The sequence below is a fragment of the Diachasmimorpha longicaudata genome, chromosome 7 (genome assembly GCF_034640455.1).
Source record: "Diachasmimorpha longicaudata isolate KC_UGA_2023 chromosome 7, iyDiaLong2, whole genome shotgun sequence".
Taxonomy (NCBI): Eukaryota; Metazoa; Arthropoda; class Insecta; order Hymenoptera; family Braconidae; genus Diachasmimorpha; species Diachasmimorpha longicaudata.
Window position 1 is genome coordinate 4,702,350 of NC_087231.1, and position 17,129 is coordinate 4,719,478.

General features: G+C 39.9%; 2 protein-coding genes and 1 long non-coding RNA gene across 18 annotated transcripts in view; 2 read left to right on the forward strand and 1 right to left on the reverse strand.

Moving 5' to 3' along the window:
* The first annotated feature begins 1,948 nt into the window (after positions 1 to 1,948).
* On the forward strand, positions 1,949 to 10,368 carry LOC135164468 (DENN domain-containing protein Crag). Of its 2 annotated transcripts, XM_064124842.1 has the most exons (13): positions 1,950 to 3,178; positions 3,423 to 5,452; positions 5,525 to 5,695; positions 6,012 to 6,140; positions 6,219 to 6,474; positions 6,726 to 6,879; positions 6,970 to 7,173; positions 7,415 to 7,639; positions 7,817 to 7,909; positions 8,041 to 8,550; positions 8,745 to 9,146; positions 9,754 to 9,926; positions 10,050 to 10,368. In XM_064124842.1, exons 1-13 carry the CDS (start codon positions 2,848 to 2,850, stop codon positions 10,181 to 10,183), a joined length of 4,812 nt encoding a protein of 1,603 aa, XP_063980912.1. In that variant the 5' UTR covers positions 1,950 to 2,847; the 3' UTR covers positions 10,184 to 10,368. The 2 variants fall into 2 exon arrangements, with proteins under 2 accessions (XP_063980913.1, XP_063980912.1); XM_064124843.1 differs by lacking the exon at positions 7,817 to 7,909 and having other exon boundaries at positions 1,949 to 3,178.
* A 1,585-nt stretch (positions 10,369 to 11,953) lies between these two features.
* Positions 11,954 to 17,129, reverse strand: part of LOC135164474 (uncharacterized) — a 38,932-nt gene continuing 33,756 nt past the window's right edge. The window contains exon 3 of the long non-coding RNA XR_010299307.1: positions 11,954 to 12,014. This is a non-coding gene — a long non-coding RNA (uncharacterized LOC135164474). The remainder of the gene's footprint in view (positions 12,015 to 17,129) is intronic.
* The window catches only part of Pmca (plasma membrane calcium ATPase), a 78,581-nt gene continuing 74,196 nt past the window's right edge, over positions 12,745 to 17,129 (forward strand). For 5 of the 15 annotated variants that reach the window (XR_010299303.1, XR_010299304.1, XM_064124859.1 and 2 more), the window contains exon 1: positions 12,746 to 13,587. The gene's annotated coding sequence lies outside the window, so the exon portion shown is untranslated. Of the gene's footprint in view, positions 13,588 to 17,129 lie in introns of all 15 variants that reach the window. The other 10 variants (XM_064124846.1, XM_064124844.1, XM_064124855.1 and 7 more) reach the window with 3 other exon arrangements.

A 17,129-nucleotide genomic window follows, 5' to 3' on the forward strand; every position in this document is an offset into this window, starting at 1 on the left:
GGAAATGGGAAGATGAAATTAATTTCTGTGACGGAAACGTGAGTGAAGCATTTGCGCTCTTCGGTATTGAAGGCAGTGCAAGTACGACACAAAACTCCTCTCATGAAATTATCCTTTCAATGGAGGTTTCCTCCCTTTACTTCAACTTCATGGTGAAAATCGCAGCGAGAAAGTGGAATGTTTTTTGAGCTTGTTCATCACGTCTTCTAAACGTAATTTTCTTTTCCAAAAATTCAAGAATGTTGCTACTTTTTGATGGAACAATGGCTACCATTTTTTTTCTAAATTACGACCATCATACAGGAGCAAGGAAAATTCTGACTGTTGTCAGAAATCACTCATTATATGACTATCAAATTACTTGGATAATATTAGTCAAAACGTAAGTTCTTGGTATTGCAATTTGATTACAATTCCACGTCGATTTCGTCTCTGCAGGTAGTAATAGCCTGAAGAGGAAGCTTCCAATGTAAATAAAAAATCGAGAAATCCTGTGGGTCAATTGATTTTTCCGCCTCCATTGAGGGCGTTAATCTCCACATTTATTCAGTGTGTGCATTATTGTTTCTGTTTCCTTCTCCCATGCAAATATCTCGCTTTGCCATTGAAAATGGGGCCAACCTGAGTCATGAATATTCACGATTCCTGGAGACCGAGCCCTTGCCCATCTATGAAGATAGCTATTCATGTTGACAGTGCAACACCTGATTCCACCAGCCAATCTATTGATATAAGCACGAATCCTGAGATTGATACGGGACAAGTCGAGGGTGCATTTATAATGAGAGTGGAATATTCGCCTTCTGGGAATTCATGTTTATGATCCTAGAATGGAACCAATGGTTAATAAACGGAATCCTCTCCATAGAGCTAACATTATCCTTCGGTGCAATATTTAAATACGGAATTTCTCTGCTTTTATCCACACAATCTGTTTGCTCGAGGGGATTAAAATCTTCCACAGCTGAATTATAAACTATCCAATGCGATAAACATCCCAATAGATCTCGTCATTGAAATACGAATAAAGAGCTTCAAATGCCTTAATCGGATTTATTTATAGCGTGAAAAAATAAATGCACTGCTTTGATCTGGGGTAGACGTTTTATAAATTTTTCCCTTGTTATCTATCAGCAATAAATAAAACGGGGATCTATATAGGGTAGGGTTCTAGACTCCGAATGTACCGACTTCTGGTATCGGTTTGGTCGGTACAACCCTCGGTATCTTATCCACTGACACTTCCACTAATCATTGATAGCTCTTCATTCTGATTACTGGAATGATTTCTCACGAATGCGGTGATTCAAAAGACCATAGTTGCTTTCAAAATCAATATATTTTGAACATTTTAGAGACCGTTTGTCTGGCGATTTTTGAAAAAAAAACTAAATTAGCTGTGTGGAGTTGAATGAAAATTGAAAAAAATTACCATGCAATCGGTGTTTTCGATGAACAATCTCCATTAAACAACCCACGACTATTAAAATCCCTAAAGACTCTCTGGATTATCAAAAAGCATCAATAGCTAATCTTAGATCAACAGTAAAATGCTTAGTAATGCAATGAATGAAAAAAAAAAATCAATACCACATCAACATCAACATGTATTTACGGTGATTACCGACGAAACTGATACCTCACCGATTCAAACTCATAAATTACATTCGATCTGTTGCACAACATTGAATATATACATACGAAAAAAGCCTGTACCAATCGGTATGTCAAACGACCATTAAACGCGTTATGAAGATAAAAATACTTCCTCCCCAACAGTTCCAACAATACTCCTTCAGTTTCATTGAGAATTTCTCCTTCTTTTTATTTCCCTCGAACGGAAATGCGTCCCACAGATATAATGACACACAACTACGCATCAACATTGGTGATTTAGAAACAAAAACAAAAAATCCAACCTATTCTCGTCAACCATTTTGCCACTCAGGAAAGATGGCCGTCCAAGCAATACGGGTTATACTCTTATTTTTACCGTAAAATCTAATCGGTTTAGTGCCCCCAGTATTGATCAAGTGTTTATCGAGTATGTTAATCAGTGAATAATAGTGAATATCCTATTTAAACACATGAATTCAATAATTAATCCACATTTAATCTGGAAAAAAAATTACTTACAACTCTGTCGCGTGTGACGTCTAACCTCAAATAACGTTTACTCCTGCGGTAATTGTACAATGTCCACATAATATCCTGTGTATTCCCTCCCAACTATCAATGAAAAACAGTAAATTAAATTAAAATAACGACAATTGCCGTGAAAACTTGTCCAAACTCACGAAACAGTGCCTCATAAATTAATTTCATATGTATGAAACGTACATATATGCATTGTAACTCCTACTTATTTGCTCTCAAAACGTCGTTCAGTCTCTGACCATGCATTTGCATGCGCATCATTACGTTACTTTAAAACATTAGACGCATAATTCTAACCTTACGTCGTACGAAAAAAAAAGAGAAAAAAAAATGCTGGAATGCTCCTAGCATCGACTGGGTGCATGTTGTAAATACTGGCTGTTGTTTTTCCTGGCTATTGAAACACCAGTGAATGAATACTTCAATGACTCATAACATTTCAATTAATGGATATTACTAACTATCGAGTTACTTCGAAGCCCCAGAAAGCATTTTTGTTTAGTCATTTTCTCGATAATCATCGAGAGCCATCGGTGGAGATACAAGGATTACAGTGTTCTGCAAAGAGTTAACGTCCATGAGAATCTAGTGTTTTTTTGTGGCAAATGCTTGATGCATTTGACCTTGTTGTACTCTCAAAGATTTATAAATAAACATTTTTAATTAAATATAAAGAATACAGTGAACATCATGATGGACGAGAGGAGAGTGGCGGATTATTTTGTTGTTGCTGGTCTACCTGGTGAGAATGATGACAGTGATAAAGAGAATGAAACAACTGAGAAACTTGAGGATTGGTGTCAAGAGGGGACACACCTCAAGGATATGCACATGCAGGCACCTATTACTGATTTGGCAGTGATATTTACGTCATTGGGAGAAAAGTGCCCTGATGGATTTACATGCTTGGAGAAGACTGTCTCTGGATTACCAGCTGACCTCAATAATGGCAGTTTGAGAACTAATGAGTGTTATTTGTGTTATCGTAGGGGAAGAGATAAACCACCTCTTGTCGACATTGGTAATTATTTTATTCCAGAGATAAATTTAGGAAAGATTTTTGAGGGTTTAAATACCATATATGGAAGTGGGAATGGAGTGGACAATAGAGTGAAGTCAACTCCAATTTTTAATCATTCTCTAACAATTTTTGTTTTGCCAAAGTTGAAGAGAAACAATTATGAATTTTAATTATCTTTAATTATTCATGTTAAAATAAATACTTATAATTCACTGAGATTAATCGCTGAAATATTGAATTGCAGGTGTCATCTACGAGGGAAAGGAACGCATAATGGTAGATGCAGAAATGATCGAGAAGACCCCATCAGGGCATATAGCAAATATCAACAATTCTACATCTAAAATATTTGTAACATACAGACGTGCAAATCGCAAGATGCCATGCAACTCATTAGTGGTGACCGATATCTGTGTAATATTGACGAATAAAGGTGAAACCGCGCCCCAGGCCTTCTGCACCATAAACAAGAATCTTAACAAAGGAATGTTGGGCAGTGACGTCTTCCTTTGCTACAAGAAATCCATGGATCGAGCCAATCTCATATCCTTCAAGCCAGCTATACTCTACAAATATCCTGTCGCTGATTACAATAACTTTGGATTTCCGAATTCAGTTGCCATGTTCTGTTTGCCCATGGGTGCGACAATCGAGTGTTGGCCGAAGGCCGCCTACAAGCCTAAGCCAGTTTTTTCAACTTTTGTTCTTACCGTTGCTGATGCTGCCCAGAAGATCTACGGCTCAGCAATAACCTTCTACGAAGAAGTGGTACCAGACTCGAATATTTCGAACAACTCAGAGCCCCTCGAAATACTGGAGAAATCCGATAAAACTGATGGTGACAATATTACAGAGAATAAGCCTCAGGTGAAGATGAAGATATTCAAAAAATTTGGAGTTCTGAAGAGATTGAATTTAGCACAATTGGAGAAACTCCAGTACACAGACACAGAGACTCAATCGTTGAACATCAGTAAATCCATCTGCATCCTGTCCCACTGGCCATTCTTCGATACTTTTGAGAAATTCCTCGGTTTTCTTCACAGTCTGACTGACGGTAAAGCCCAGAGTGTCCCCATCGAAAAGTACATTTCCTACTTTCTCTGTGACATACCATTTCCAAGCCCACAAAGGCCTAGAATTCTCGTCGAGCTGAGCAGCATAGACAGGCTTATTCTGACTCAACCAGAGGACCTAGCTTTACCAAGATCTGGCGCTAGTTTTCGTCAATTACTCATGAATCTTGGAGCTGACAATTGTATGCTGATACTGCTGTTGATATTAACTGAACAAAAAATACTTGTCCATTCACTGAGGCCAGATGTTCTTACATCAGTGAGTGAGGCTATTGCAATGATACTGTTTCCATTTAAGTGGCAATGTCCTTACATACCTCTCTGTCCACTTGGTCTAGCCGAGGTACTTCATGCACCGTTGCCATTCCTAATTGGCGTTGATTCACGTTTTTTCGATTTGTACGATCCACCGTCCGATGTTAATTGTGTAAATCTAGATACTAATAATATTGTGCTCTGTGAGGATAAGAGACATTTGAATATTAAATTACTACCGAAGAAAGCTGCTCGAATATTGAAGAGTGACTTAGACAAAACCTATGCTAAATTGAATTCACTGGCGAAAAAACAATCGTCACATCGTGAAGAAGCCACTGAGGATTTTAGGGTTGATAAGGAATTCCACCAGAAAAGAAAGGAACAGGGACTTGAGCTCGAAATACAGGATAGTTTTCTAAGGTTTATGGCGTTGATATTGAACGGCTATCGAAGTTATCTCCTACCAATAACGAAAGCACCAACAGTTGGATCAACTGATCCCACTAGTCTTTTTAATATTCAGGCCTTCCTCAGGAGTCGTGACAAAGCACATGCCAAGTTCTACAGCATGCTTGTCAGAACGCAAATGTTCATAAGGTTTATTGAGGAGAGCAGCTTTGTTTCGGACATGGACATGGCTGGTTTGGCCTTTTTTGATGAGTGCACTGAGCGAATCGAAGAGGAGAACGTGACATTCTTGGAGTTAGATGAATCGCAACACAGTGAGAGAACTGTATTCATACCACCACCTGATCCAGGCCCCAATCAGGAGCCCATTGTTTATAAGACATTTAAATTGAATGCGGCCTTGATGAAACCACAGAAGAATCTCAGCTTGAAAAATCCAGCGTTGAGCTGCTTTGGCATAACCCCCGGAAGTCCAATGGCACGTAGAACAAAACATGAGATGAAAGTTGCCCAGAAAATGGCTCGTAAACAGGTGAGTGACGATGATTGACCGTAAAATGGCTATTCTTGTATTTTGAGGTATGACGGCTGACTCTTTTTTTAGGCTGGTCTGCCAGAGAGGTGGGGTAGATGTCTTCTAGGGACCTGCTACAGTCTGTGGTTCTTACATCTACCAGGGATGCTTCAGGTGTCTAGCCAACCTGCTGCTATCCTTCATCACGCTTATGAGTTGCTCGTTAAAATGCAGAAACTAAGGTTGGATCCGATGGAGGAGGTAATTGATTTTTTTTTAGATTCACAAGAGCAAAAAATTGTTCAATGATGACTGTTTACGAATCAATTTTATTTTTGAAATCAAGTCACGAGAGCCCGATGTCTTTAAAATGAGGAGTGTTAGAGAATTTATCAAGAAATTGGCTAACAAGATTTTATGAATCTACAGGGATCGATTTAAGAAGAAAATTATTTACTTTCCATGTTTTTACAACGATAATGTCAAAATAGTTTGTCGGCTATTTTCATTGCCATTTCAAGTTTTATTGAGGGATGTCATTATCAGAATAAAATTCGTTGTGAATTTCATACCTCAGGTTTGCTATAGAGCAATGATGCAGCTATGTGGGGTTTATGGACAGCCAGTATTGGCAGTGAAATTACTCTTCCACATGAAACGCAGCGGGGTACAACCAAATGCCCTTACTTATGGATTTTACAATAAGGTATAACAATTTAATGCGACATATTTTCCCATAGTGAAAGCACTCGTGTTTAAGAGAAATATTTAACTTCGAAAATAGGCTGTCCTTGAGGCCACGTGGCCTTCAGACATGACCAACTCCAGCCAACTAATGTGGAACAAACTGCGTAATGTTATTGTCGGCGCCGCCTTATTCAAGAGGGCAGGGAAAAAAAGTGCTAGAAGGAGATTGAGCTCCAATCCCGAAGTGCTTGGTATCGATGGACTCAAACATCAGGGGATGGAACACTTGGCCACGTCCAGATCTAGTCTCGATAGTACCCATTCGCATGATCAAGAGGCCTTGAATAATGAATGTAATTCTCTCATTAATTCTCATTTATAGGGTTAATTATCGAATTGAATGAATGATTTTTATTTCGACTCTAAATTCGAGCTTTGATTATTGGAGTTACTGAAAAAGATCTGAGTACATTTTCGGACTCTCTGAAACGTAAAAAAAAAGAGATGAATTTTAAAAAGAATGAGAGTTCAGCCGTTGGCTCATTTCCCATAAAATACCTCAAATAGTTCAATTTATCCAACACTTCGACGTTCTCTATTATAGTAACGTTGAAAGGCAGCTCAGTACCAGACCTACCGAATTTCGGATTACTCGAGATGAGGAATAAATTCCGTCGTCAGGATAGTATCGTCAAAGACACAGGAATGCTAAGTGCATCGCAGCCTGAGGCGTTGGATGATTCACCGACAGACTCTAGGTAAATCGTCAAACATTGTTATCATATTTATAGCATTCTTGGAAACCCCTATAATCGCCGTCATTCATCACTGGTCGAACGATTTAATAGATCAACACGGAGTCCTGAGTCTCCTCTTAAGAGTCCTGTTCGAACTCCGGTAACCGAGAATGATCCACTTGGAGCTCTGATGAACGACGAGACACCCATTGTATCACCGTCCGAAGAGAATGACTCGAATTGCTCAACGAGTACACTAACTGTTATTAATAATACGATTGGAGAAAGACCCGGTGGACCTGTTCTATTTCGAAGGTATCAAGGAGACTAAACTTTTAGACTAAAGCGACCTACCATTCATTTATTTTTTAAATTATTTTTGAGATAAAAAAACACCTACTACATACAAGGATTCAATTTAAACCTCAATTGTCAAGAAATTACGAGTTGGAAAATTTTTTTTATCACGATATCTCTGTCTACGAGCTGGCCACTAGTCCTCCTCGTAAGTTCAAACAAATTCAGTTCCTTTATCTGCATGACTGTATTTTCACAGCAATGTCATGCAGAGAAGTGCCACATTTCATCAGGCAGTCGACGAATCTCCCTCCGCAGTCAGTAGTCAACTCCAGAGAAGTGAAACAATGCCCCATTCTGTTGCACAACAGGGTGAACAGGAGAGAGAGCGAGATAGACTGGAAATTAGCAGCCTCTGGTCCAACAAAGACAGTGTCACTTCTAGCTTATCGAGTCTGGGCTCCAGTTTAAAGCTCAGTTTCGGGTATGTCTCAGTAATCTGTTTCATTGCACACAAATGCCCAATTATCCCTAACCCGCAGATTTATAATTTACTACGAACGACTACATATATGGCTTATCCCGTTGTTTTGTATTTATGATTTTTGTTTTAATTTATGGTTGAGTTTTTTTGTTATTTATGTTCTGCACATTAATCTAGACGGTACTCAGCTGGAGGTCTGGCGTTTGCTAAAAATAAGGATTTAATAACCCAAAACTTTAGTGAGTCCCTTAATCTCTCCAATTACATGAGGTTTGTAATTTATTTTACTCTACTCATTAACTCGCTTAGACATTAATTCAAAAATATTGAAACTAAATTTTTCCTCTTAGTAGTCTTATGTTAGAAAAATGCTGAAAAATGCAAGAAGAAAAATTTTTCAGTCCCTCAAGTCTCACTGGGAAGAAATCCAACGAAATAATCCTGGGGGGCGTCAACAGTCTGAAATCGGCGGCAACAACAGTTGTAAAGAAATTTGACGAGATAATAGAGGCTATATCGGCGACCAGTACCCCAGTAAAATCGAAAGATCGTGACCAACGCCTGGGTTATGGTGCCTCTCACGAGTCTCTTGATTCATTGACTGATGGATCCCAGCAGGATCGCAATGAAATCACCGCGAGAATGTCTGGGGACTCGGGTATTGATGGGCTCGGGTCATTGTATGAGCTAGCAGACTGTATGTACCCAAAAGGGTCTCGAGAATTCGATGAACGTCCAGCGGTGGAGCTTGTAATCTCTAGTGCCAGCAGGTGTCATCATTGTATGGCCATACTCTACGATGAGGAGATAATGGCTGGATGGAAGCCTGAGGACTCAAATTTGAATACTATCTGTCAGTTTTGTGGAAAGGCTACAGTTCCTCTCCTCACTGTCACAATTTTCGATTACAGGTGAACTAGTTATTTAATTTTTCATTTCGTGGAAAGGCAAAGCTGTGGAATTTAATTATGAAAAAGATTCTATTCAGAAAGAAATGGTCAAAGAACTTGAATAAAAGTCAATGAATTTATAGGTCTGCTGAAGAAGCCCAGTTATATGCAATTGAAATACTGTTGTATCGTATTCCATGAATATTCTTTTCCAGATGCGATGAAGGAGAAAAGATCAACGATCCTCTGACCGGTGCTCTAGTTGAGCTCCTTGATCAGCCAAAAGAACTGGCAGAACCTATAACCGTCCCTTACCTGAATCCTCTTGTACTACGAAAGGAATTGGAAAATGTGTTGAGTCAAGAGGGTGACACTTGCTTGACAAAGCATCGATTCATACAAGAACATCCAATAGTCTATTGGAATTTGATCTGGTATTTCGAGAGGATAAATCTCAACAGCCATCTGCCCGAGTTGTGGTTGAACAATGACAGAGTCAAGGATTTATCCAGTAATTCGAGTTTAGTGAGTGTAAGAACGCTCTGGGACAATGAGAAACTGCACATGAATCATTTACCAATGTATCTACAATGGAAGCAGTGCACCGAAGACAGAACGTACGCTATTTTATCTTTCTTATCGAATTTTTCTAACACTACAGGGCTTTACAAAACTCGAGACGAAAATTTGAAACGGTAAAAGAGGGTAGAACCCGGGTCGAAAGTTTCTCTTCGATTTTTGCCCGAGAGCGATAGTTAATGAGTTGGATACAGCGAATGCGAGGGAGGTCGCAGTTTGCGGTATGACTCTCTCCAACCCCTCGCGGATACTTATGAAATTTGCCCATTCCCCTCTGAAAGGTATCATTAATAATCAAGTAAAGTTATTATTAAAGACGTATAAGGGGCGAAAAAAATGGCCACGTTGGGATTTGAACTCGGGTGGATATTGTAGCCCACGCCGACCTAACAGCCCTTGTTTTTTCTCCTGCTAGAAGTCTTTGATAATAACCTTGGTTGATTAATTAGCCCCTCGTATACTGGGTCGGGACGTGATATCGACGTATGAAAATGAGACGATTCCATTCGAACTTGACTATTTTCTACATTATAGAGAGGAATTGAATCGATGACCCGTCTTGTTACCCACATCTCATTTATTAGGATTAGTTCAGAAAAACATATGATTCGTCATTTAAATTATTCATATTCGTGGATTTTTCAGGTTCATGAAGAACGTTATTGACAATGTTCGTCGTAATAACTTGACAGAACCAATCAAACGTGTGGCCTTAGAGAGGAGTAAAGCCGAAGCGGCGGAACTAACACCATTTTCTATATACAGAGATATTTTGTTTTTGGCCTTTACAGTACTTGGAAGGGGAAATATTGATCAGGGTAAGCATTCCACAGTATGTCATCGTTACTTAATAAACCGGGAGAGAACCTTTGTTGTTCACAATGCAGAAATAATGTAAAAAAAATTATTAGTTCGTTATTAAAGATAAATTAATTTCACAGGTGTATTTGATCGTCAATACATGGCCGCCCTGGAGAGTCTGACCGAATACGAGGGTAAATTACGTAGCACTGACGCAGCCCCAACAGCCATGACTCTGTACTGTAGATCCTATTTCAAGCAGTTGAATATATAATCCAAACGAAACAACACGAACAAGCTCAAGTGGAAAGTAAAAGTGTATTCAAAGGGCTTTTTTTAACGATTCAAAGTACGAATTGTATGAGAGTGATGAGAGAAAAACGAGTGTAGATGTCCTGCATAATTTGACGTCAGAATTGGTCCTCTGTAAGTGTAGAACAAACAAAACTAAGTATTAGGTGAGTGCAATAGGAGACGAACAAATCAGATAGAAATGAACGATGACAGAAACTGTACGATATACTTTGGATTATCGTATCGACGATGATAATATTTACACTGGCCGTTACGTCCATTCCCCCCCTTCGGTCTGTATTGTTAGAATTTTCATCCTCAGGTTTTTCCACCGATTTAATTGGAGCGAAATAATCCCAGAGGATCGAATGTTTCATTAGTTTAGTCACAGTTGAAAAAAGTTTCTGGTTTTGAAGAACCATCGCTGGGTTTTATTACTCTGTGATACTATCGTCATTAATGGGGATAATTAGAGAATGTAAGAAGTATTCCATGCGGAATCAGTCAATAGCGGGAGCTAGAAAAATTATTTCTTATTTTTAAGTTAATCACGTCAATCATTAAAAAAAAAAATTACTAAATTAATCAATTGCCGACAAGGTCAAGAATAATCGCTGCCTCACTTCACCTGAATCCCGTCATAAAGAGGTAAATTGAAATACCTCAAAATTCTGATAGATTCCCAGACTTTTTTATGTTGGTACCCAACGTTTGAATTTTATTTATTGTTTCACTAAAGGAAAATAAACATCATAATCCCAGTACGATATCTTCTAGAGCCATGAGTTACTGGACTACAGTACTGTGGCTCAAGAAACAAGAAACGTTTTTTCCCTGTATCATTCAATTAAGAATAATTCTATTTGCATGAAATATAATAATGAAGCTCTATAGTTGTACTCGACTACTGGGCAGTGGGTGATAATTTTCATACATAATGAATTTATTCTGGATATTTTGAAATCTACAGCTGTACTAACGATATCCCTCGCTAATTTCTGCGTATAATTCGTCGTACATTCTATAATGGATAGAATATTCCAGAATATAATCAACACAATCGACATGTAAATAATCCGCCTCAAGCGCTTGCAACGCTGTACAATTTTATTCAATGATTCATGGGGCAGTTAATCGCTATTGTTAAATTTAACTGTATTTAAAAGCTCGGGAAAGGCCCAGTAGTACAAACAGGAACGGTTCATTGAATCTAGGAAGAGAAACATTCGATAAAGTTGTGGGATTTAATGATGATAAAAAAAAAACGGGAAAGTCTCTATCATACAGTTTCGGGATGAAAGATCGCGTAGAACGATCATTCTCACAATTCTGTCACATTAAAGGAGGCTGAGAAAATGTTGGGAAAATAAAAGACAGTGGTGGTATATTTTATATAAAAATCTTATATTCTTTTGTTGCTTCTGTACAATATTGATGATGATGAGTGAATGGTTTTTTTCAACTTAAATTTTTCGGTTCTACTTCTTACAATTTCACCTACTATTTCCTTATCCTTTGGAGTGATCTCTTGAAAATAACACGAGTCGTTGGGAGACTCAATTAGGGTCAATAGGTCAGTTTCTGGGCGATTTCAACTTCCATAAAGTCTATCGTTCCGTCACCCCTTGCCGAATTAGTTCGTGGATGATAATGGCTCAGACATCATCTTACAGCAAGCCGACTGCGTCCTCCCACGGAAACAAATCCCAAATCACCGGGCAAAAAAATTTTAATGACGACAAGCATAAAACCCAGAACATCCACCAAATGGAACTTTTATTATCTGCTCAATGCCACGTCAGACGCCACGTCTTCCAAATGAAAAAAAAAAAAATTAAATTTACTCCCGCCTAAAAATGATCTCAAAAATCTGCCCAAGAAATAAACACCCAGATTAAAAAAAAAACCTTCTGAATAGTGAGTTATATAACGCGAGCACGCTTATATTCACGCTACAAGTATATATGAATGCGCGTGTGGATTAGCCCAGGCTGTCGCGCGTGAAATCGGGGTCGAGGTGGGATTTCGTCGATATGAGAAGATCCGCAAACGTAACAGACGAGGAAATGAGGGTAGAAATAGAAATATTCCTACGAAAGCCAAGAGAAGAGGTTTATCAGAGTAAAAAAAAAGGGCCGGTCTATGTACCGAATAGCGAATAAAAAAGCCATATGTGTACATCGTGACTTTGTCTTTGCTGTCGGCCCCAGACGACTTGTAAAAAATTACTTTCCACCACGAGGGTCAATAAATGGGGGCTAGCAATGCCCCTGTGGCCAGTTGCAATGATTCTGTACAATTTGAGTAAAAAATAATATCGTGAATACGTTTGCACTGCCATCTTACAGATATTTGAACATTCAATCCAAGCTTTTGGAGTGAGCGCCTTGCCTCGCCTCGCTCGTCGCTCCCAACTCAACCCCTTTACTCTTCACCCCCGCTAACCATCTAGCCCTCCTCGTGCCGTCCATACTCCAGTGACGTTCGGCTTTCCACAGTCTATATTCTACCTCAGTATCTATTCTCAATGAGGAGAGTGCGCACGAGGCCAGAGGGAGACTGCGGACCGGGTTTGTGGCGGTGATTGTATTTTAAATAAATTTACAGTGGGAACTGGCTTGTAATCATCATTTCGCACATTTTTAATTGATAATATCAATCAGTACGACGTTTGATTGATTTTAGTTATAGTTAATACAATGATCATCAGTTTTAATGATAATCAGTCATTAATTGTATAGGAAAAAGCCAGGGCGTGTGTGTTTAGTGCAACGACGGGGGAATATCTATGACTGCCGGTGATTTGGCAGTGTGTAAAATTAAGTTGTGCTCGGTGATTATTGAAACAGCGTGGAGATTATCGTTATCAACAATCGCCAAGTATTCATGCCTCATTGTAAAAAAAAGTTGTCCAACATCAGCCATTTCTTCCGTAAACTGCATTTATTTTAACGATTAATTTAATATCTGAAAAAACGGGCGCGACACTCGGAAGTGCCAAGTTACGTCGTCCTGGTGGAAATACCTCAGGGGAGTGGGCGCGGGTGCGCGTGACCGGGTCAGCCGCAGGGGTGGAAATTGAAGGGAGCAAAAGTGGGTAAAAACCAAAAATCGAGGGGGGGGATTAAAATTCAAAACTACAACAGGCATAATGTGGAGCACAATCGAAGTTTGAATTTTTCCAATTGATTAATTTATCCACCCCTGTCACTGCTACTTAAATTTCATGCACATCAAAAGTGCTGTACTTCTCGTTAACCACTAAACCTACAATCTACCAGAAGCTGTTACCACCAATCACCCCCGACTGTCCCCGAGAGTACGAAAAATTACAGGAGCTGCATTATTGTGGATGTAACTGGCAGGTGTCTGTGCATCGCCACCGTAAGTAAATTCTGTCAATTTGAAATACTACCGAATACCCCAATGGCCCCGCGAAATCTCACAAGTGCAATCCTACATCAATCGCCATAAAACCCTCGACTCAGCCCCGTTGACTATTGTCATGTCAATGTCCCTGGAACATACTGTATAAACGAAAAGAGAGAGAGAGAGAGAGAGAGAGAGAAAGAAAAACAGCTCAAGGAGCCGGGAAGACCGTCGTTAGTAAGCGGGAATGGGATTTGGCAGCGAGCGCACGCTAAATAGCGTGTTCTCGCATGCCAAGTAATTCGCATGCGCACCAATGCCTTCTCCTCCCTTTCTCACCCCTCTTCCCCCTCCCCCGTTCACCACCCTGTGAATACAATCCACCCATTTTTTTCACCCATCGACACACACATACTTTATCTCAAAAATTTTCATGCATATGTGTTGGGACTTTTGCTCAACGTCCGACCATAGCCTGGTGCTGCCACTGTCGTTACTGCTCTTGTTACATCTATCCTGCTCCGTTTTCATTTCCTCCCCCCCTCTATGTCCCCAGCCCCCCCCCCTGACAGATCACACATACACACAAATGCACTACGCCCACACAAACTAACACACCTTGAGCCCCTGCAAACACATCCGCTACCCCTACCATTCTCTCTTTTTCCCTCTCTCACGCCTCCTTTTGAGCCGTATCTATAGCGGCAACCCGGCTAGTAGCTAGTTCCCATTTTGCCACTCTGTGCTTATCCCGATCAATACCACCACGACCACGACGCAAAATGTTGTGTATGCCCTTTGCCTTTACAACCACACCCCCCTCTCCGCCCTTAGAACTAGAGCGCACGCTTCGTAAGGATACTAAAAATTACTACAAGTATTTTACACTCCAGCGGTCAAATTATCATTCCTTTATCCCTACGTATCCACTCAATCTGCCATTTGAATGCTCCCATCGAGCTGATTATATATTTTTTTTACAACTTCAATCTTGTTCCATAATGCCTTATCAAACAGCTCGGTCTACGGTGTCTGGCACAGTGGCCACTTGTACAAGACTGATTACGGGTTGGTATCATGTGGGATTTGACCTCTTAAAGAAAGAGAAAAAAAAATATTAATATTACTTCAGTTGGCTGATGATAAGCTGCACGCAACACCCTAGAGGAGCAACAAATACGTGGGGGAAGGGGATTTTGGTGATCGTTGGATTTTTATCAATTTTCCTTTTCTCGTACCTCATCTAGGTTGATATTTTATTCGTTCATACGGGGGTGACCTTGACTTTGAATTTACAATTCTCCCCTTTTCATCTTTCATATTTCAACATTATCGACGTTTTCAGTTATTTTTTTTATTCTTCAGAAGATTTTTAATGCCGTGAGTGAGATAACTCGTGCTGTGGCGAATAAGGTCGTGTCATAAATTTTTGCCCTTTGCCTTTTTTTTTTTCATCCTCCTCCAACGAGAGCGTTACAAGAGAGAGAATAAGGTCGAGGGAAACCAGTGGAAAAAGTAATTGTAGGATCGGGCGAAGGTACGGGCAGACACGTGTTAGCCGAGCCGGTGCATCAAACGAAATATTCACGTAGTGCAACGGGACTGCGCTATTCTCGTTTCTATCTGCTGATACATCTTTACATGTCCATGCCAATGGAGAAGATAAAAAAAAAGATGAAAAGAAAATAAAGTAATAAAAATACACGTCAGATAAACACATGGGCGTGTCTGGTGGGATCAATTTCTTTCGGAAATCCATCGAGCATGAGCAATTGGCGCTGGCTGGTGGTGGTGTTGCTTTTTTTTTTATGATAAAAGAAGGAAAAAGGAATATCTGTTGGCCGGTGCTTCAATGCCTCCTGTGCACTGTTATGTGCCTATCTCTATTTTTAGCTGGCCTCCGTCATCGCTGCCGGCCGTTAGAAACTTTTGGGCCGCATAACACTGCTATGTCGGTGCGTGTGACTGATTTTCCTATTTCCACTGGTAGCAACTGGCGAGGGGGATAGGGGAGCAATCCTGGGGTAGAGATAACCCGGGGGCAGATAAAGCTCATTACGCAGAGATATTAGTCTTCGTTCCGGAAAGTACAAAGTACCGTGAACAATTATTTGCACTGTAACCGTAAAATACGAGTGTTAACAATTAGGGAGTAACATTCGGATATCAAATGAACGGGAGATCAGTTATTTATTTATTCAATTTATTTCATGTAAATCTATCCATTAATATGGTAGTGAGCGGTGCATGTTACTTCAGGTTAATCATCCAGGTTTCCTTGCTTATACCTACATGATATCTTACATAATGAATTACCGAGGAAACACTCGTGTTTCATAACACTCTCATGGCGGTACAAAGCCACCTCTGCAAACTTGTCGCTTGTTACTTTCACTGTAATTCAACATTTCGAATGCATGACTTCGCTTTTATTTCACGAAGTCACTTGTCTCGTTGTTCGTTAGTGTGTGAGTTTAACCAGATGAGAAGAAAAAAAAAAACTAGTGGGTGGGGGGAGAAGATAAAAGAGTGAAGAATCATCGTCGGAAATACCGTAGTTACGGAAATAGTTCACCGTGACCGTTGAAACGATCGATCTAACCGACAAATTATTAAACAGTGATTTCACTGTACTGTAGACACGAGGTGATTGTTGCTTATGCCCGTTGACACACACCACAAGGTCGCCACCAACTTCAACCCCCTTTTGTCCATACTCGTGAGTCCATCAATGTCCATACACTTTTCTGAAGAGTTTAAACTTTCGATGTGCACTTAAACGTCCGTCGTTATTCATCCTCCCCTCTTGATTTTTTTTCGGCATTTTTTGTCCCTCAATTCTCCCCCTTTTGTTCTCCTCTCGACACGTTCGCACTCTTCACGAAGTTGTAATGTGTCAGTTCAAGTGGAAATAAACTCATCATCAAGGTCACGAGATAGACAAGATGAGCTAATTACGACGGGTCAATGGAAATTGGTTGAAGAGTCAAAGATATTCTGCGTATTTTTTTTTTTAATGAATAGATGAGAAAAAAATATGTTTCTGGCATCTGTGGTTTTGCCAATAGCTCGTCTGTGGTATCAGGGGTTGGAGTGCTGCCTCCCGGGTATCATTGACGAACCGAGTGCTCTCGTAATTCTACGTGTTTTTCTTTCTCTCCACCTCTCGGAGTGGATTTTTTTTTTGTCTTTGTTTATCAGTCATTTTCTCCAGATTTTTTTTTCCACCTCCGGCTAATGCACCATAACTGCTCAATGCGCAACATTTTTTTTTTTTCATTCTTGCTCTTACTTTTACACCCTCCGGTTACACTGCATACAGTATATCTTGGAAAATGTAAGACGATAACGGGGGAGGATGGCGGGCTGATAGTGCAAATAAAAGATAGAATAAAATACATTGGAGGGGGAAATACCCGACGCTGCTGCCATTTACAGATATTGGATTAACTAAACGTTATGCGTCAGAGGGCGCTCTCCTCGGCATATTGGATTTCTATCGTGCCGTTCTAATTAGCCGTTGCCCCTTCGCGCCCCATTTCCGAGGCCAGTGGAGG